Source organism: Propithecus coquereli, unplaced genomic scaffold, assembly GCF_000956105.1.
Source record: "Propithecus coquereli isolate 6110/MARCELLA unplaced genomic scaffold, Pcoq_1.0 Scaffold578, whole genome shotgun sequence".
In the NCBI taxonomy this organism is placed as follows: domain Eukaryota; kingdom Metazoa; phylum Chordata; class Mammalia; order Primates; family Indriidae; genus Propithecus; species Propithecus coquereli.
Window position 1 is genome coordinate 912,075 of NW_012151707.1, and position 17,347 is coordinate 929,421.

A 17,347-nucleotide genomic window follows, 5' to 3' on the forward strand; every position below is an offset into this window, starting at 1 on the left:
GATCAACAGTCAAAGCGGATAGGCACTTACAATTTTAGATTCTGTGGTACCAAAATGAAAGCTGAAACTTTGCCTCTCAAGCAAGAAATATCTATCATGACGCTGGCCCCACTAGGGAATACTTTTCCCATGCTGCCTTTCAAGGGGTCTGGTACTCTAGAGAGCATCATAAAGGCTTAGGGTTTCTTCTTCCCCTTTAGTCCCATTTAACTAGGAGTATGTGAAAGTGATCACCTGAAAAAACCCAGCCCTGCCCCGACCCCTGGCAAAGCAGCTCCTCTGGATTCTCTCTGCACCTGGCCTATGGCACTTTGGAGGGTCTGTGCCTCTGAGGCCAATTGGAATGCGACCAGGCATTGCCTCTGTCTCCCTGCCCAGCCCAGACCACTAAGCATGGTACTTGTGTAGCTTGGGAGAGTGGAAAAGCCTCCTGGCCTTTGAGACTCAGGAGTCCAGGAGTCAGTCTCTTTAGCTGACTAGTCATTATCTTTTCAATATGTGCTTCTTTCCTCAGGTTTCATGGCCCGAGTCCCTTTTATTCACAATATTCCTTTCCTCCTTTCCCTACAACTCTGGCTCCTCCTCTCTCCCACTGGCCTACCCAGTCTCCCTGCTTCCTTGTGAGCTGGCTTGAAACCATGTCTCCCCACTGGAGGTAGGGTAAAGACAGAGCCACCAACACAATCCTGTGCAGATTGCCTCCGTGTTGGCTACAGCGCAGCAGGTGCAAAGAAGGTGTTGTCTGTAGACTGATTTCCTGCACCCATCTAGCCACCAAGATACCTTGTGCACAGGGCCAGAGGCAAGAAAATATGGCAGTTTGGTGATCAGTGAGTGATCAATGTTGTTGCAATGTATGATACACAGTTCACTTTGGTTCAACAAACATTTGGTGAATGTCTATGATGTGCAGAGGTTGAGAAGAGAGCTCACAATTCTTAGTTATAAATGACCAGTGCAGTAGTTTTCAACCTTGGCTGCACTTGAGAATTCTAGCAGCTTGAAAGACAAAAACAAAAACAAAACAAAACCAGTTTCTGGGGCCCCACTCCATAGATTCAGATTTAATCGGTGTGGGGTGGGGCATAAGCATCCGTATTTTTAAAAAAGCTCCTTAGGTATTTGTAGGTATTTGAATGTGTAGCCAGGAGTAAGACTTTAAGTGGCCATAGGTGGAAAGTTCTAACTAAAGGCTAAATTTAGATTGTAGGCAATGGAAAGCTATTGCAGGTTTTTGAGCAAGAGAGAAAACATGAAGATGGCTGTAATGTGGGAAGCTTCTTCTGATCAAAGTGTGCAGAACAGACTGGAATGAAGAAACACTACAAAGAGATCTGGTAAAAAGCCTATTGCAATAGTCCAAGTAAAAGGTAATAAAGCCCTAAACTAAGTGGTAGCCTGGAAAACGGAAAGAAGGGGATGGATTTCCTGGAAAGTACAGGACCCGGCAATTTCAGGACTGTGCAGGGCAAGGTGGAGCAGCCCTGCTGCCCGGGCTGCGGCAGGGAAAGGAGGCACTCTTCCCCTGCCCAAGCCCACTTGGCCCCCCATTCTGACTTACACCAAAAATTGCAGAAGAAAGAATTTCTGCTATCTTGGGAGTTAAAAACCCAAGAGAAGAAAAAAATATAGAGATTTGGCCCTTTCAAGGGCCACTAACCTAAGCAATAAAGGCTGAACATATTTGGGATACAAAATTTTAAAATGAAGCAAAACTTTATACATTCATAGATTTTTGATATAGAAAGAAATCATTCTTCTCCTACTACTCTCCTGCCTTTACCTGAGGCATCAAAAATAACACCATTATTTCTAGGCCACCTAGAACACCAGGCTCAGCTCATAGAAAGAAAAATGCAGTATCAAGTGCAGCTTCAAACACCGTCCTAGGTGTTGCCTTAGTCAGAAAAGAATAGCCAACACAATAAAACTAGTAGGGTGTGGTGGCTAGGGAATGTAATCGTTTATTTGGAGTGTGACCTGCTACTCCAAACAAAGGCTCTACTATCCTCAGTGGAAAGCTTGTAAGGTATAAGGAGGAAGTGAATGGGATGACCCACTTGAGACAGCACCAAAGAACAGAGATGACTTCATACCCCGGTGACAGGCAGAGAAAAAACATTGAATAATTAAAAGTGAACTGGGACACACCTTCAATGTCAGTACATCTCAAATTCCATTTTCCCCTCACCTTTCCCAAAACAACCAGACCTTCTATTTAACCTGTTTATACAATGCTTGATCAAAAGGATCACTCTAAAGGACAAAAACATACATTAATCAGTATTTTATTATAGAGGAAAAATGTCCTGAAATATTTGTTAAATGACAATAATTCCTGACAAAATCATCTTCAAGGTTCATAAGCCTCACCATCTGGTCAGATGCAGTGAGCTGTCCCTCATCCTTCTAATAAGCTCCATTAATATTTCCATAAACCACAGGAAAACCCCAAAGATTTTCTAAATGGCTTCCAAATTTCTGCAGAGATGCCCTTATTTAGTCCAGAGGTAAACAATAAACAGGTTGGCATAGAAATTAGAAGGATAGCTGAAAGGAAAAAAATGTTAACAACTGGCAAATCTAGAATGAAGGATTTATGGGAGTTCATTATACCATTCTTTTGACTTAATTTTTGAGTTACAGTTGCTTTAGTGTCATCATGCTCTTTTCTGGCCTTGTCTAAAAAATATATTCAGTTATTTCTTTTTAAATCAGAAAATCAGCTCTTCCCCAAGCGATGCCCCCTTTCTAGTCTGTCTAAAAAAGCTTACAAAGCTTTCTGGAAAGCTTAAGTTAAGGGGCTACAGTACACTGATATGGTTTTGTAATTCTTGGAAGGTGTCTGACTCAAGCTCTCATCGAAGGTCTGTGATGTTCACTGCTCTGTCCACAACAGTCACGTGGCTGCAGCTCTGCAAGAGGGAAAAAGAAAGAATGGTCAAATCCTAGACAATTCTGAAAAGTTATTTTTTTAAAACCTCTATTTAAAATGCTTATTCTAGGCTAGAGGTTCCCAGTCTTGAAGCCAGATTGTTACTTCAGTGGTAGTTACAGCAAGGGGTCTAGGAATCATCACTTCCATCAATCCCCACCCATGGACTGAATCAATGTGTGCCCGTATGTCTTCATTTATTTTTCAAATGTATGTATCTTCTAGGGTAACACTTGGTTTGCTGGTTGGTGATTTGGTGCTGAAACCTGGGAACAAATAGAGTCATTCTTAAAATACATTTATTGAAAAGAATTACTGAGCTCATTACAATTTTGGGGGCCATGATGTCAATCAGATGATAAACACATGAGGAATTATGCCATATATTAATAATATAATCACATGGGGATGGGAGATGCTTACTTTTGGCATGCAAAAGGGGTCTTTATAACTGAAAATCTGGGCATTGGTGTTCCAGACTTTTTTTTCTGATTGTGTAGTTTCTGGGTTTTTTTTTTCTTTTTTCTTTTTGAGACAGAGTCTCACTCTGTTGCCCAGGCTAGAGTGCCGTGGCATCAGTCTAGCTCACAGCAACCTCAAACTCCTGGACTGAAGTAATCCTTCTGCCTCAGCCTCTCGAGTAGCTGGGACCACAGGCATGTGCCACCATACCTAGCTCATTTTTTTCTATATATTTTTAGTTGTCCAGCTAATTTCTTTCTATTTTGTTTTTAGTAGACACAGGTCTCGTTCTTGCTCAGGCTGGTCTCGAACTCCTGAGCTCAAACGATCCACCTGCCTTGGCCTCCCAGAGTGCTAGGATTACAGGTGTGAGCCACCGCGCCTGGCCTGTAGTTTTTGTTTTGCTAGTACCTAGACATGTATTATATTCTAAGGCAGAACAATCTATTTTTGAACAGATTTATCAGGAGGTTCTTCCTCACACTCAGCTGAAACTATCATTCTATGAGGTCTTAGTTTTAGAGCTAGGACTGATATGAAATACACGTAACTCTTCTAACACTTGAAGTCACCTCCCAGATTCTTCCTGTGGCTTCTCTTCTAAAAGTCTGCAGTTCCTTTTATGTGACAAGGTTATGAATCCCTTTTCTATACTGGTCACTCTTCTCTAAACCCCTCAAAAATAACTCCATGGCCAGTATGGAGTAATGCAACACTATCGCAGTAGATTTGAGGGGGTGAACTGGAACATACTGATCATCAACTAAACTTTTTATTCACAGAACACAACTTAGAGCAAAAACAACTTCCTAGGAGGATCATAAAATCTCTATAATCTAAGCAAAATTGCAGATCAAATGAGCTTAATTTACCTATCATAGTGGCTTTTTTCCTTTGCATTCAAATCTCTTATTGAGGCCGGGCGCGGTGGCTCATGCCTGTAATCCTAGCACTCTGGGAGGCTGAGACGGAAGGATTGCTTGAGCTCAGGAGTTCAAGACCAACCTGAGCAAGAGCAAAACCTTGTCTCTACTAAAAATAGAAAAATTAGGGTGTCGTGGCATGCACCTGTAGTCCCAGCTACTTGTGAGCCTGAGGCAGGAAGATTGCTCGAGCCCAGGAGTTTGTGGTTGCAGTGAGGTACGATAATGCCACTGAACTCTACCCAGGGTGACAGAGCAAGACTCTGTCTCAAAAAAAGAAAAAAAAGACATACAGTGGCAGAGCTAAGATTCAAATCTATTCCTATCCCACACTGCTTCTTACGTATGCCCCTGTGATGGAGATCTGGAAAGATAAGTGACAAGGCTGGCCTTCTATGTGGGTCAGAAAGGACAATGCACATCATCAGCCCTGTCATCCCTGCTCAAGCTCAGCCTCAATTTCTTCTACGTAGATACATACACAGAACAGAGGTGGATCCTTGCTGTGTGGGTGAAATCCTTTCTGGCGACAGGAAGATATCTCCTTTAGTCCGTGGTCAGTTAGTTTAAAGAATCCAGTTCTGAAATAAGAAAAGGTATGCTCAGAGTCAAGCAAAGTCCCCAACATGCGCACACGCACGCACACACACACAGGCATGCACAGTCACACAGCAGGGCAGTGGTCATTTTTAGACAGCTTCTATAGGGTGCAGGCTCACAGGTCCCTTCTCTGGTGAATGAATCATAGCTAGAGAATGATTCATCACTGCCACCACACTAGTTTTGCTGGGAGAATTCAGAATAGAGGATTTGGAATGAAAAATAAGTAATATTCTGAGATAATCTGTTTGATTTTGAAATTTTCTAATCCAATATCAAACTCTTAAAACTCCTATAGCTTCGAGCCAAACACTTTAAATTTCTTATGGACATTTCTTAGAAAAGGAACCAAGTGGTTGCTTGGATATCTTGTTAAACAAGCATGATAGATTTATCAGGATATGGGGCTTAAAAGGAAGCAACTAATTGATATTAGGATCTATATATTTTATAAAGAACAAGCTTTCAAGAAGAGAGACCTTTTCCTCTGAGGTGTTCTTCCTACTACCTCCTCGTAACACCCAGAACCATGTCCCACATACTCACTCCTGGAACTTGGGGGCGCAAACAATGGCTATTGACTCTGGCAACATCATCTGGTAGGAGCAGTGAGTGTGTAGGTCAACACTGGAGAGGAAGGCGGTCTGTGTGGGATGAGTCTGAGAAGAGAAAAACAAAAGTCAGAACTCTCAGTGAGGGTACACAGTTGTCCCCCGTTACCTGCAATTTCCCTGTCTGAGGTTTCAGTTAGCCATGTCAACCACAGTCTGAAAATATTACATACAATTAAGACATTTTGAGAGAGAAAGAGATGACATTCAGATAATTTTTATTACAGTATATTGTTATAATTGTCCTATTTTATTATTAGTGATTGTTAATCTCTTACCATGCCTAATTTATAAATTACACTTTACCGTAGGATGTGTATACAGGAAAAAACATAGTTTATATAGAGTTTGGTGTTATCCTTGGTTTCAGGCACCCATTGGGGGTCTGGGAAGGTATCCCCTGAGGATAAGGGGAGACTACTATACAACCAAGCCTGGCCCATGAAGGAAGGTAAAGCCAAATAGTTCTTAACAGCTGGCCACAATCTCCTTTTCAAGTACAAAGCCATTTGCAACCATGAGGGGGTACACCCGAAGTTCATGATACGAAAGTTCCTTTCCAGCGTTGTAAACAAGTATAGCTTGACATGATTATGTGAAGAGACTCATTGTTTATTTATTTCTATTTTTTAAGTTCAAGAGATTTACTGTACAACATGGTGACTATAATTAATAACAATGTATTATATACTTGCAGATTTCTTAAGAAAGTAGATTTTAAGTGTTCTTACCACAAAAGAAGTATGTGAGGTAATGCATTTATTAGCTTGATTTAGCCATTCCACAATGCATACATATTTCAAAACATCATGCTATACACCATATAATTTTTGTCAATTAAAAAAAAAAGAAAAATACATACCCCCGTTATAAAGTCCTGGAAAACAAGGAATAAAATGAATAAAAGAGCTCACAGAAATAAGGAGAATAAATAATTTTTGGAAACTAGAAGAGTTCTCTGTGGCGAGGGATACAATGAGAGAAGGGAAGGGGACAAAAGTGACTAAAAACTAAAATAACAGATCAAACTGGCCCTGGCAGAGTGGCAGCTAAATAGGAGGGGACTTGTCTGGAGAGCAGTGGTGGGGAAATGTCACAAGTGGGGTGAGGGAGACCACCCCCACTTCAGTTCCTGGGTAGCTGGATGTATTAGGGATGCCCTCACGTACATTGTGCAGAACCATAATTCTGGATTCCACTGGATAGGGTGATTTTTGTCTACCAGAAAGCAACAGTGTTAAGCCCAGACCAGAGCATACCATCCTAGCTCATGGTTGTAGATGACATACGAAATAACCCAGCATAGTTCATTTAATTCACTCGGATGACCTTCTCAGGGAGAGCAGTCCCAGAGGGTAAGGCTCTGTTGAAACACCTTCTGGCTTCCCCTGTTTGAAGGCAGTGGAAGATGTTAGATAGCCTGAACACATATTGGTGGGGGAACAGGCAGGCAAAAGGACAGGAGTGAACAGAAGGGGGAATATCTTTCAATCTGTACTAATCAAAATGGGAACTCTGATCCCACTGGTTCATGAGGTTTAGCATGCCTGATGGGTTCTGGAATTCCTGGTTGGATGAAGGGCTGTAGGCTGCAGAGCTTGGGGGAGGGGAGGATTAAGGAGTCGCATGAGGAGATCGGTATTGTCAATGTGGGGGGTGGTGCATGGAGACATGAGAGATCTGCGTTGGGGCTCAGCAGGTGAGATGGGTGAGGAGTTGCATCTCAGGCCTGGAGACAGGAGACAAGCCTCGTGGTCTCAGGCACTGGGGGTATGGAGATGCGAGAGGAGACCCCCCACTGCAGGAATTGCAGGTGAGGAGACTGGTGCTGTGGGAGCCCAGGGTGTGAAGACCAGGAGAGCACACCTGTGTCTCAGTGTTGCGGTCAGGGAGAACCATGTCCCAATCGTCACAGGTGAGAAGACCAGTGAGTGTACCTGCCTCTTTCTGGCTGGAGACAAGAGGGGAGAACAGTGTTGTGGGTGTCAGGGGAGTGGGGTGGTCTGCTATCTGCAGCACAGAGATCACGGGTATAGTGGGAATGGAGACAGTGCCTATCAGGAAATAGGAGAGGAGACTGTTTCCTGATGTTTCCTGCTCTGGCTCTCCCGTTCTTGAACCAAATTGGAAGAACTCAAGGACTATGATGTTGGGTTCACCCTGGGATCCATACAATCAAAGATGTTAGTGGGGTTATCAAGATGAGAGTCCATGGAGAAGGCAGGTAGGTGTCTTTAACAATTGTGACTGGCATGAAGAGTGGCCTTCGGAATTTCCCCCAGGAATTTCTCCTTTCCATCTTCTTGAAGAAGTATGAGTATGTCTCTGGATAATTCAGGCTTTGGTTGTTCAAATGACTCATAATTTCTAATTGACCATCAACACTTATTTGGTTTCTCATGAGCTCTCTCCACATCATAGAGAGTCACCCATTCTGGAACAGATGGTCCATGCTGTCCAATATTTCAACACGGAAGAAGTCAAGGACTATGTAATCCACAATTAGATGAATGATTCTTCCCGGCAGAGGTGTTAAAAGGTCAAGCATGAGTTTGGGGCTTCATTGGCAAAAGATGTTCTGCAGTTAAAGCATCATCCGAGGAAGATGTGAGAGGTAAGGGGCTACCTGGATTCCAGTGGGTGGTTAAGTCATGCAAAGGAGCCTGTCTTGTTTAGAAGTAGAATAAGATGTTGAAATTTGAGGGTAATTAGTTAAGGACTATCTAAATGTGCATTCTGTTAATTCCATTTGTTTTCAATTATTTATGTTTTATTAAGCACATTTTTTGGTATACAAAACAAACTGGATGAACTAAGATGACTTATGTTCATCTTAGAGGGGTGTGTTCTTAGGTAACAAGAATGGAAATAGAAAGATCCAATGTGACTTAAAAAGACCACTGACCTCCACTAACAGAAAAACATAAAAAACCAAGTGCAACTGTCCAGTGTTTTCAAACCTGCTGTCCAAAACCACAAATCTCCTGAGAAGCTTGTCAAAAGCCGAGACTCCTGTGCTCTACCCCTGGAAATATCCCATGAGAGGGAACTTTTTCTTTAAAGCTCACTAAATGATTCTTCTGTGCAGCCTTGTCTGAGAAGCACCCCTCCACAGAATGCTGTGATAAGCTCACTATGGATGAAGTCTTTACCGCAGGAACTTGTTAGTTGAGTGGTGGCAGCAAATCCACACACGAGTCCTCATGGGGCATGTAAGAACTTCAGGGACCACCAAGGGAAAACAGTTTCTACCTGATCATAATATACTCCTTTAGACTGCTACAGAGCAATGGCATATGCCAACACCTCTCATCTTGGGGTGAGAATGCAGGATTCTAACTGGGAGCTAATGAGGCCTACACAAGCCAATCTAGACCTATAATCTAAAGTTGGGAGGCTGGGTGCAGTGGCTCACTCTTGTAATCCTAGCACTTGGGGAGGCTGAGGCAGGAGGGATCACCTGAGCTCAGGAGTTAGAGACCAGCCTGAGCAAGAGTGAGATTGTCTCTACTAAAAAACAGAAAAATTAGTGGGGCATCTTGGTGCATGCCTGCAGTCCCAGCTACTCGGGAAGCTGAGGCAGGAGGATCACTTGAGCCCAGGAGTTTGAGGTTGCTGTGAGCTAGGCTGATGCCATGGCATTCTACCTAGGGCAGTGGAGTGAGCCTCTGTCTCAAAAAAAAAAAAAACAACAACAAAAAAACAAAATACAGTTGGGTAGCTAGAAAGATTATAAAGAGACACACAGCAGGGGTATAATAAACAACTGTTAAACTGAATCAAAAGACCTGCCCTTCACAGTCAGGTTTCTTGATGGATAGTTATGTTCACTGTGTCCACCCTGCTGGGATAGAGGACGGCACTGTCAGGAAGAGAAAACAATATGACAAAGAAGCACAGCAAGGAGAGTAAATGCAGAAGGCTGCCTGGACAGCTGGTCGGGAGCTGAATGGCCACTTGAGAAGATGATGAGGGCTAAGATGGGGCTGAGACAAGATGAGGAGTGCCTGGAATACTGGGGTGGGGGTTCGACGATAGTTGGTGATTAATCCATGACCATCTCAGTTTTTGACCAGGGAAGCTGATTTACAGTTGGCAAGGTGCAGGAGGAAGAATTGATCTTTTATATTCTCCTCTTGCCAATTTTCAGATTTAAACAAACCTTACAGTCTGCTTTTTGTTTATTTGTTTGTAATCCCAAATTAGGAAGGAATGGTGCAGAAATATCATGGGGGGGGAAAAAAGCTAAGCTACTATTTTTTTTTTTTGAGACAGAGTCTGGCTCTGTTGCCCTGGCTAGAGTGAGTGCCGTGGCGTTAGCCTAGCTCACAGCAACCTCAAACTCCTGGGCTCAAGTGATCCTCCTGCCTCAGCCTCCCAGGTAGCTGGGACTACAAGCATGCTCCACCATGCTCGGCTAATTTTTTCTATATATATTTTTAGTTGTCCAGATAATTTCTTTCTATTTTTTTTAGTAGAGTCGAGGTCTCGCCCTTGCTCAGGCTGGTCTCGAACTCCTGACCTTGAGCGATCCACCCGCCTCAGCCTCCCAGAATGCTAGGATTACAGGCGTGAGCCACCGCGCCCGGCCGCTAAGCTACTATTAACTGAGGCTTTAAATTTGTTCCTAGCTGGGTCATCACTGATACTTAGAAATCCTTTTATTCATCTGTGGCTAAGTTCTACCTGAAGTCTAAACAGTAATTATTTCAAACTTTCTCCCACCTCCTCCAGTTTCTAAATCCACCCTTATCTCCCTCCTGTTTGACAGCAGACCCAGGCTCCAACCTTACTGAAATCAACATTGGCTAAAATGAGTTCCCTCAACCCCTCCAAACATCATTTCAAAAATCTCTCTGTATCTTCATCTCTCTTCCTTCAATCCTGTCTCAGGGGAATGAGTGTTTTCCTCCCCATATGAAGACAAACTTGCGTTTTGTAGTTTTGATTCAGTATTTCCATACCACCACATTACTTTGTCTCTCCTACCCATTTATACTTTCTCCACTGGTTCAACGGACGTCAAAACATATACAGATAACTACACATCAGAATGTGGATAAACCTTCAAAATGTTAAGCAACAGAAGCAAGACACACATATACATATTGTATAATTCCATTTACAAAAAGGTCAAAATCAGGCAAAAGTAAACTATAGCCTTTTGGGATACACATTTAGATGGTAAAACTAGAAGAAAGCAATGAAGAGAAGACCAGAAAAGTCAGAGGAGGGATTACCTGTATGAGGGAGGACATGTGACTGGGGTTGGGAGTGTACTTCTGGCAGTGTTCTGTTTCCTGACTTTGCCAGTGTGTGCACACAGATGTTTGCTTAGATTTGTTAAAGTGTATGTTTAGTTTCTGTGCTCTCTTATATATGTGCTATATTTCAAAATATAAAGCTTTTGAAAAAACAAAATCAAACCAAAACATATATTCAAGCCTTTTCACACTAAACAACTGCAAACATTCTCTCAACCCAGCTAATCCTTAGGCCACAACCGTTTCTCTCCTTTCCTCTAGAGCTAAGCTCCTCAGAATGGTAGTGTACGCGCCACTGTCGCCACAACTTCAATCCCCATAACTTCTTTTTTCTTTTTTTTATTGAGACAGAGTCTCAGTCCATCCCCCCAGAAGAGTACAGTGGTGTCACAGTAGCTCACTGCAACCTCAAACTCCTGGGCTCAAGTGATCCTCTTGCCTCAGCCTCCCGAATAGCTGGGACTACAGGCACACACCACCATGTTCAGCTAATTTTTCTATTTTTAGTAAAGGTGGGGTCTTGCTCTTGCTCAGGCTGGCCTTGAACTCCTGAGCTCAAGTGATCTTCCTGCCTTGGCCTCCCAGACTGCTAGGATTATAGGCATGAGCCTCCACACCCAGCCTCCATGACTTCTAAAACCCTTACAATCTACCTCCACCACTGCCTAAAACCCACTACCTCGAGATCCTCAATGACCTCATCACATCCAACAGGCTAATCCAAGTCCTGATCACTCTGGAGCTCTCTAAAGCATGTGACATCACTGACATTCTAGAATTTCTTCTTAAAGTGTTCCCTTTCCAGTGGCTTCTGTGCCTTTACACTACCCTCATCTTTCTCATGCAACTTTTTTTGCTTCATTATTGACTACTTTCTATGTTCCCCTAGGTAGCCTGTCCCCTAAGTTGCCAATGAGTCTCTTCCTGCTCTCAACACCCACCCCACTTCCAAGGCTTCCAAGGTCAGCTCTACGTAGAGACTTCCAGATCCCTATCTCCTGCTTTGTTTTGCTCCTAAGTTCTAGCTTCACATTTCCAACTGCCTGATAACTATCTCGATTTGATGTCTCACCAGAACCTGAAATTCAACATACTCAGAACTGAACCCCACTTCCAAAGGAAGTCCTCCTCCTGGATCCCTTACTTCCGCTTATGAGATGATCACTGTCAGGCCCCAAATCTCTGAGTCATCATTGACTGTTACTCATTATCCTCTATTACTCATCAACCAAATTCTCTGAAATCCTATATTCATCTCTTCCTTCCCAAACACAATGCCATCACCCGAGCTCATCATTAGACTTTATGAGCACACTTTCCTGCCACAACTGACCTTAAAACTGCGTTTATGTTAAATTTTTTTAAGTACGGTTTTGATAACATCATTTGCTTTGCTCAAAAACCTTTAAGAATTCTCCACATACTAAAACGTACAATCACGCTGGGCGTGGTGGCTCATGCCTATAATCCTAGCATTCTAGGAGGCCGAGGCAGGAGGACGGCTTGAGTCCAGAGGTTTGAGACCAGCCTGAGCCACATAGTGAGACTCTGTCTCTGTAAAATAATATTTTAAAAAATTAGCTGGGTGTGGTGGTGTGTACCTGTAGTCCCAGCTACTTGGGAGGCTGAAGTGGGAGGACTGCTTGAGCCCAGGAATTCAAGGTTGCAGTGAGCTGTGACTGTGTCACTGTACCCTAGCCTGGGCAACAGGGTGAGACTCCATCTTTAAAAAACTAAGTAAGAAACAAAAGAAGGGAAGAAAAGAAGGAAAGGAAGGAAGAAAGGAAGAAAGAAAGGAAGGAAGAAAGGAAGGAAGAAAGGAGGAAAGAAAGGAAGAAAGAAAGAAATGAGCAGTGTGTTTACAACACAATGAAAGAAGAGGAGACTAACCCTGAGAGAGCCCAGAATGTCTTACATGAATCCAGCCCAGTGTGATGAGACCCTGCTGATCCTGTATGAGGAAAAGTTCTTCTTCATTCTCTGTGTTACAGTAATCAGATCCAGCACTTTGCTTGGGGATGAGAACATGAGTAATGGTAAATTCATTCCTCATCTGCCAAAGGAGAAAACAGCTTGTCACAATTCCCTGGCACTCATGGAAACCTGCACTGTCATAACAGTGGAAAGTTAAACATCTGTACAAGTGAAGGCCCTTCTCACCCAGCAGGAGTCCCTCACCTCAGAGCTTCACAACCTTGGCTGCTCATGCACATTGCTTGGGGTGCTTTGTAAAGGGACAGATGCCAAGACCAACCCCAGAACTCTGCAGCCTCGGTAAATACCACATCCCTGTGGAAATTTCCTGCTGCAGCCGAACAGGTCTACTCATAGTTCTTGAGAAGGTCCGGATAGAGTACCATTTCTCTTCCTTTGATCATGTCTAAAGTAGTTTCCCTTTCACTGTTTCCTTAAGTCCTTCTCATCCTTTAAGGTTCAGGTTAAGTCTATTCCACTTCATTCATTTATTCACTCAGCAGTTAATAATGGGTTTTTAAGTACCTCCACTCAGTGATCTTTCCTTCCTCAAAATTTCCAGTGCTTATATTATGTGCACTATTCAGCATGCTATTTATCTTTTGCCATGTGTCTCCCATCTCTGCAAAGTGACTGGCACTTTTCGTGGACACTTACTATGTGTTTTAGATATTTTATAATCCCAGGTCCTACCATAAAGTAGGTACTCAAAAAATGATATACAGATAATGACTGGATCTTCCTGCTAAGTTTAAAATTAGGTATTTCTTAGTACTACCATTAACATAATCAGTTCAATTCAAGGGATTCTGAAAATCAAATACAGGGTCACCAAATTCAAAGTGACACTACATTATGTAGTCCATGGTTCCTTCAGCAGAGGGATCAGCACAAAGAGTATCTGACCCTGGATATCTTCTCTGAGAGTCATAGGAGGCCAAGGGGGAAAAACCGTTTTCGGTTGGGGAAGGGTTTTTTTTTTTTTCCCGTTTTTCCCCGGGGATTTCCCCTTTTTTCCCTTCCCGGGCAGTGTTGGCGCTGGCTAACTGGAGAAACTGGGGGCACAGCTTGCTGGGCACCACCACATGGCGCAATCCATCGATGGCAGGAACTGTAATGGAGAAAGGGGAAAAGTCTGAGACCACTGGGCTGAACTCCCCCAAGCAGACCTCATAGCTGGCAGCTCTGGGAGAGCCTTGCTAACTCACTGGGATCCCCCCAACTTCAGGCAGTGAGTGGGGATGTCCTCCAAATGGCACCCAAAAAGGATTGTAAAGTCTCTACTCCAAACTCTGGCTGCAGCTGTTGGGAACACATTACTTTAAGAAAAGAAGAGTAGGCTTTAGTCTTCAAGTTAAGAAAAGGGTAAGGTACGACTTTAACAAAGTTCCTGAGATAGCTGGGAATTTTCTGTCAGAATCTAATATAAAGGGTTAAAAAGATTAGCTCCCTGCTGTGGTTTGAATGTGTCCCCAAGGTTCGTGTGTTGGAAACTTAATCCCTAGTGTAAAAGTGTTGAAAGGCATAATCTATAAGAGGTGATTAGCTCAGGAGAGCTCTGGTTTTGGCCCATCTGCCCTTCTACCATAGGATGACACAGCAAGAAGGCCCTCACAGGGCCCCTCCATCTTGGACTTCTCAGTCTCTTGAACCATAAGCCAAATACATTTCTGTTCATTATAAATTACTCAAGTATTTTGATATAGTAGCACAAAGTGGACTAAGATACCCCCATTCATCTGAACTTTCATTTTAACTTTAAATCTTTTATTTCAGATAAGAATATCAGAGAGTATGACTTTCAAAGAAATACACCAGGATATATTCTTCAAAATGGAAAAGAATTTGGGTAGTTATTTATTTCTGAACTTCGTCTTTTAGAAGAAAGTTAAAATGCCAAACCAGAACAAAATAACACAAAATATAGTCTAGTCCCCCAAAAAAGGCATGAACGAAGCAGCTCATAAAACCTGCCTCAGGATGCCAAGAATGGACCCAGTTCCTGAACACTATGAGGAAACCCTGTGAGAGAGCCAGCAAGCTAAAGTTAGGAAGCATCTTTCACAGCCAGATTTTCATATTAACAAAAAAAAGTAAAAAAAGATATTCTCCTTCTGCACATTCAGCAGCAAGATCTGAATAGCTAGAGAGGTAACAAAGTCAGACCACAGTACATGGTAGTCTGATGACGGTATCTAAGGATTATGAACTAGGTTTGGCACGGCCCTTTCCCCCTCAATTCAATGACTTCCCAAGTGCATGCCAAGTAGACACTGTACTGAGCCCACAGGGATCACAAACATGAATAAGACTCAAGCCCCAACCTGCAAGAAGTTAAAATCTAATTATTGACAAATGACTACACTATCAGGTGAATGATCTGAATTGCATTACAGACTGAAAGAACTCTAACAGTTTTAAGGAGAACAGAATCAATCTGATTGAAGAGAGGGAAACTGGAAAAACTTCAAAGAAAAAAACCAGGGGAAGCAGGAAACAGAGAAAGGAGATTCTAGGTAGAAGGGAAATGTTAACAAATCTCTTTGGGTAAGATAGTCTAGGCATGTTCTGGGAACATTATAGTCCAGTTTCACAGAGTATAGAGTCTGTATGAAGGAATAGTAGTGGGAGATAGCCCACCAAGTAAATGTGCAGAAGCTCTAAAGACCAGGCTTCAGAGTCCAGCCCTTCTTACCCATTCTTACTTTTTTTCTTTTTTTTTTTTTTGACAAAGTCTTGCCCTGTCCTCCTGGGTAGAGTGCAGTGGTGTGATCACAGCTCACTACACCCTCCAACTCCTGGGCTCAAGCCATCCTCTTGCTTCAACTTCCCAAGTAGCTGGGACTATAGGAGCTCGCCACCACACCGGCTTCAGAGTCCAGCCCTTCTTACCCATTCTTACTTTTTTTCTTTTTTTTTTTTTGAGACAAAGTCTTGCCCTGTCCTCCTGGGTAGAGTGCAGTGGTGTGATCACAGCTCACTACACCCTCCAACTCCTGGGCTCAAGCCATCCTCTTGCTTCAACTTCCCAAGTAGCTGGGACTATAGGAGCTCGCCACCACACCGGCCTAATTTTTCTATTTTTTGTAGAGACAGGGTCTTGCTCTTGCTCAGGCTGGTCTTGAACTCCTGGCTTCAAGCAATCCCCTGGCCTCAGCCTCCCAAAAAAGTGCTAGGATTATAGGTGTGAGCCACAGGCCTGGCCTTACATTGTGCTTTTAAGTGGATCCTTCTGCAAAGCTGACTTCCTGTAAGTAACTACTTAAATGTTGACTTCTACTCGCCAAAATTTATTCTCATGATCAAGGTGACTCATCATTTTGCTCCTATTGTTATTTTCTGAGATTGCAAATTGTTGGTGAGAGGAGGAAAGACTGTAAATAGTTTTAAGGCCAGACTGAGTTATCACCAATTATATACAATGTTTACCTTGACTAAGCTCCTTAAAGACTAGGAAGGCTTTCAGGATAAGCACAATTCAGTAGCCCTTTTTTATATCGGCTGTTGAATTGCACAGTGGCATTTATTTTTACAAAAGGCTCAGTGGTCTCTAACTCACTTAACATTTCGAATCTCTGAAGTTTCCTGGTAGTCTAGTGGTTAGGATTCAGCACTATCCCTCAAATCTCTGCATAACACTTAAAAGTTTAGAGTCTAACTTTGAAGGACAGTAGTAACTTGTCAGAACATTGACCTAGCCTAAAGTAAATTATATAGTTTAAGCAAAGGCCACTTTTATAACACAGGCAGTGTGACAGGACACAATATGGCAACATTTATCAAACGAGTTTCTGTGACTAAAGCCTATTAATGGTATCATGGAGGTACTCTCGGGCTGGCTCCCCCAGAACGATGCTCTGCGTGGCGGCAACTGAGATGGAAGAGGATCAGCACGTGTACTCACTACTTTCTGAGTTGCTCAGTGCTCCAGGTTTCAGGGACCTATCCACTGCAGGTGGCTTAGCTGGCCTTACAGTTGTGTTACAGTCTAAAGGCTGTGTGGATGAGATAGGTGAGGTGGGGAACACATCCAAGGAGGGCTTTTCCAAGTCAGGCACCAGTGGGCCTCCTAGGCCAGGGTCCACCTTCCCAAACTCCTGTACAATTTTCAGTCGCTCTTTTTCTAGCTCCTGGTTCCGGATCATCTCCTCAAAGGCATGGAACTGTTCCTGTTCCAACTGCTGCTGCTTCTGCTGTGCTATCCTGTGTCTTTCCTTTTCCAGCTCCTGCTGGATGGCCATGTTCCGGGCAAATTCCTCCGCTTCCTTCTTCTACAAACAAAGAAAAGGATTCAGGCCCCTGTATCACCCCTCAGATGCCTTCACACCTCAGGAGAACAAGGCTTTTTAGCAGGGAGATTTCCAAATGTACGTCTGCTCTGGCCTGATTTCCTAACTCTAAATTCATACTTCCCTCAGTACTTTATATTCATGGAATACAGTCACGCCCCTTCCTATCTGTATACCCACCTTCAAGGACAGTTAAAGTCCCAGTCCTCTCAGTACCCATCCCATCAATGACTCTACTCAGGGCATTTCTTCTTTACTGAAATCTCTCTTTTTTTTTTTTTTTTTTTTT

General features: G+C 43.1%; 1 protein-coding gene across 1 annotated transcript in view; it reads right to left on the reverse strand.

The window, feature by feature from the left end:
* Positions 1-2,276: 2,276 nt before the first annotated feature.
* STAMBP (STAM binding protein) overlaps positions 2,277-17,347 on the reverse strand; it is a 61,233-nt gene continuing 46,162 nt past the window's right edge. The window contains exons 4-9 of the mRNA XM_012658215.1: positions 16,674-17,040; positions 13,798-13,880; positions 12,711-12,887; positions 5,467-5,579; positions 4,802-4,901; positions 2,277-2,915 (exon numbers count right to left, since the gene is read on the reverse strand). Of these exons, the coding sequence (XP_012513669.1) occupies positions 2,859-2,915; positions 4,802-4,901; positions 5,467-5,579; positions 12,711-12,887; positions 13,798-13,880; positions 16,674-17,040 (897 nt within the window). The 3' untranslated portion in view covers positions 2,277-2,858. The remainder of the gene's footprint in view (positions 2,916-4,801; positions 4,902-5,466; positions 5,580-12,710; positions 12,888-13,797; positions 13,881-16,673; positions 17,041-17,347) is intronic.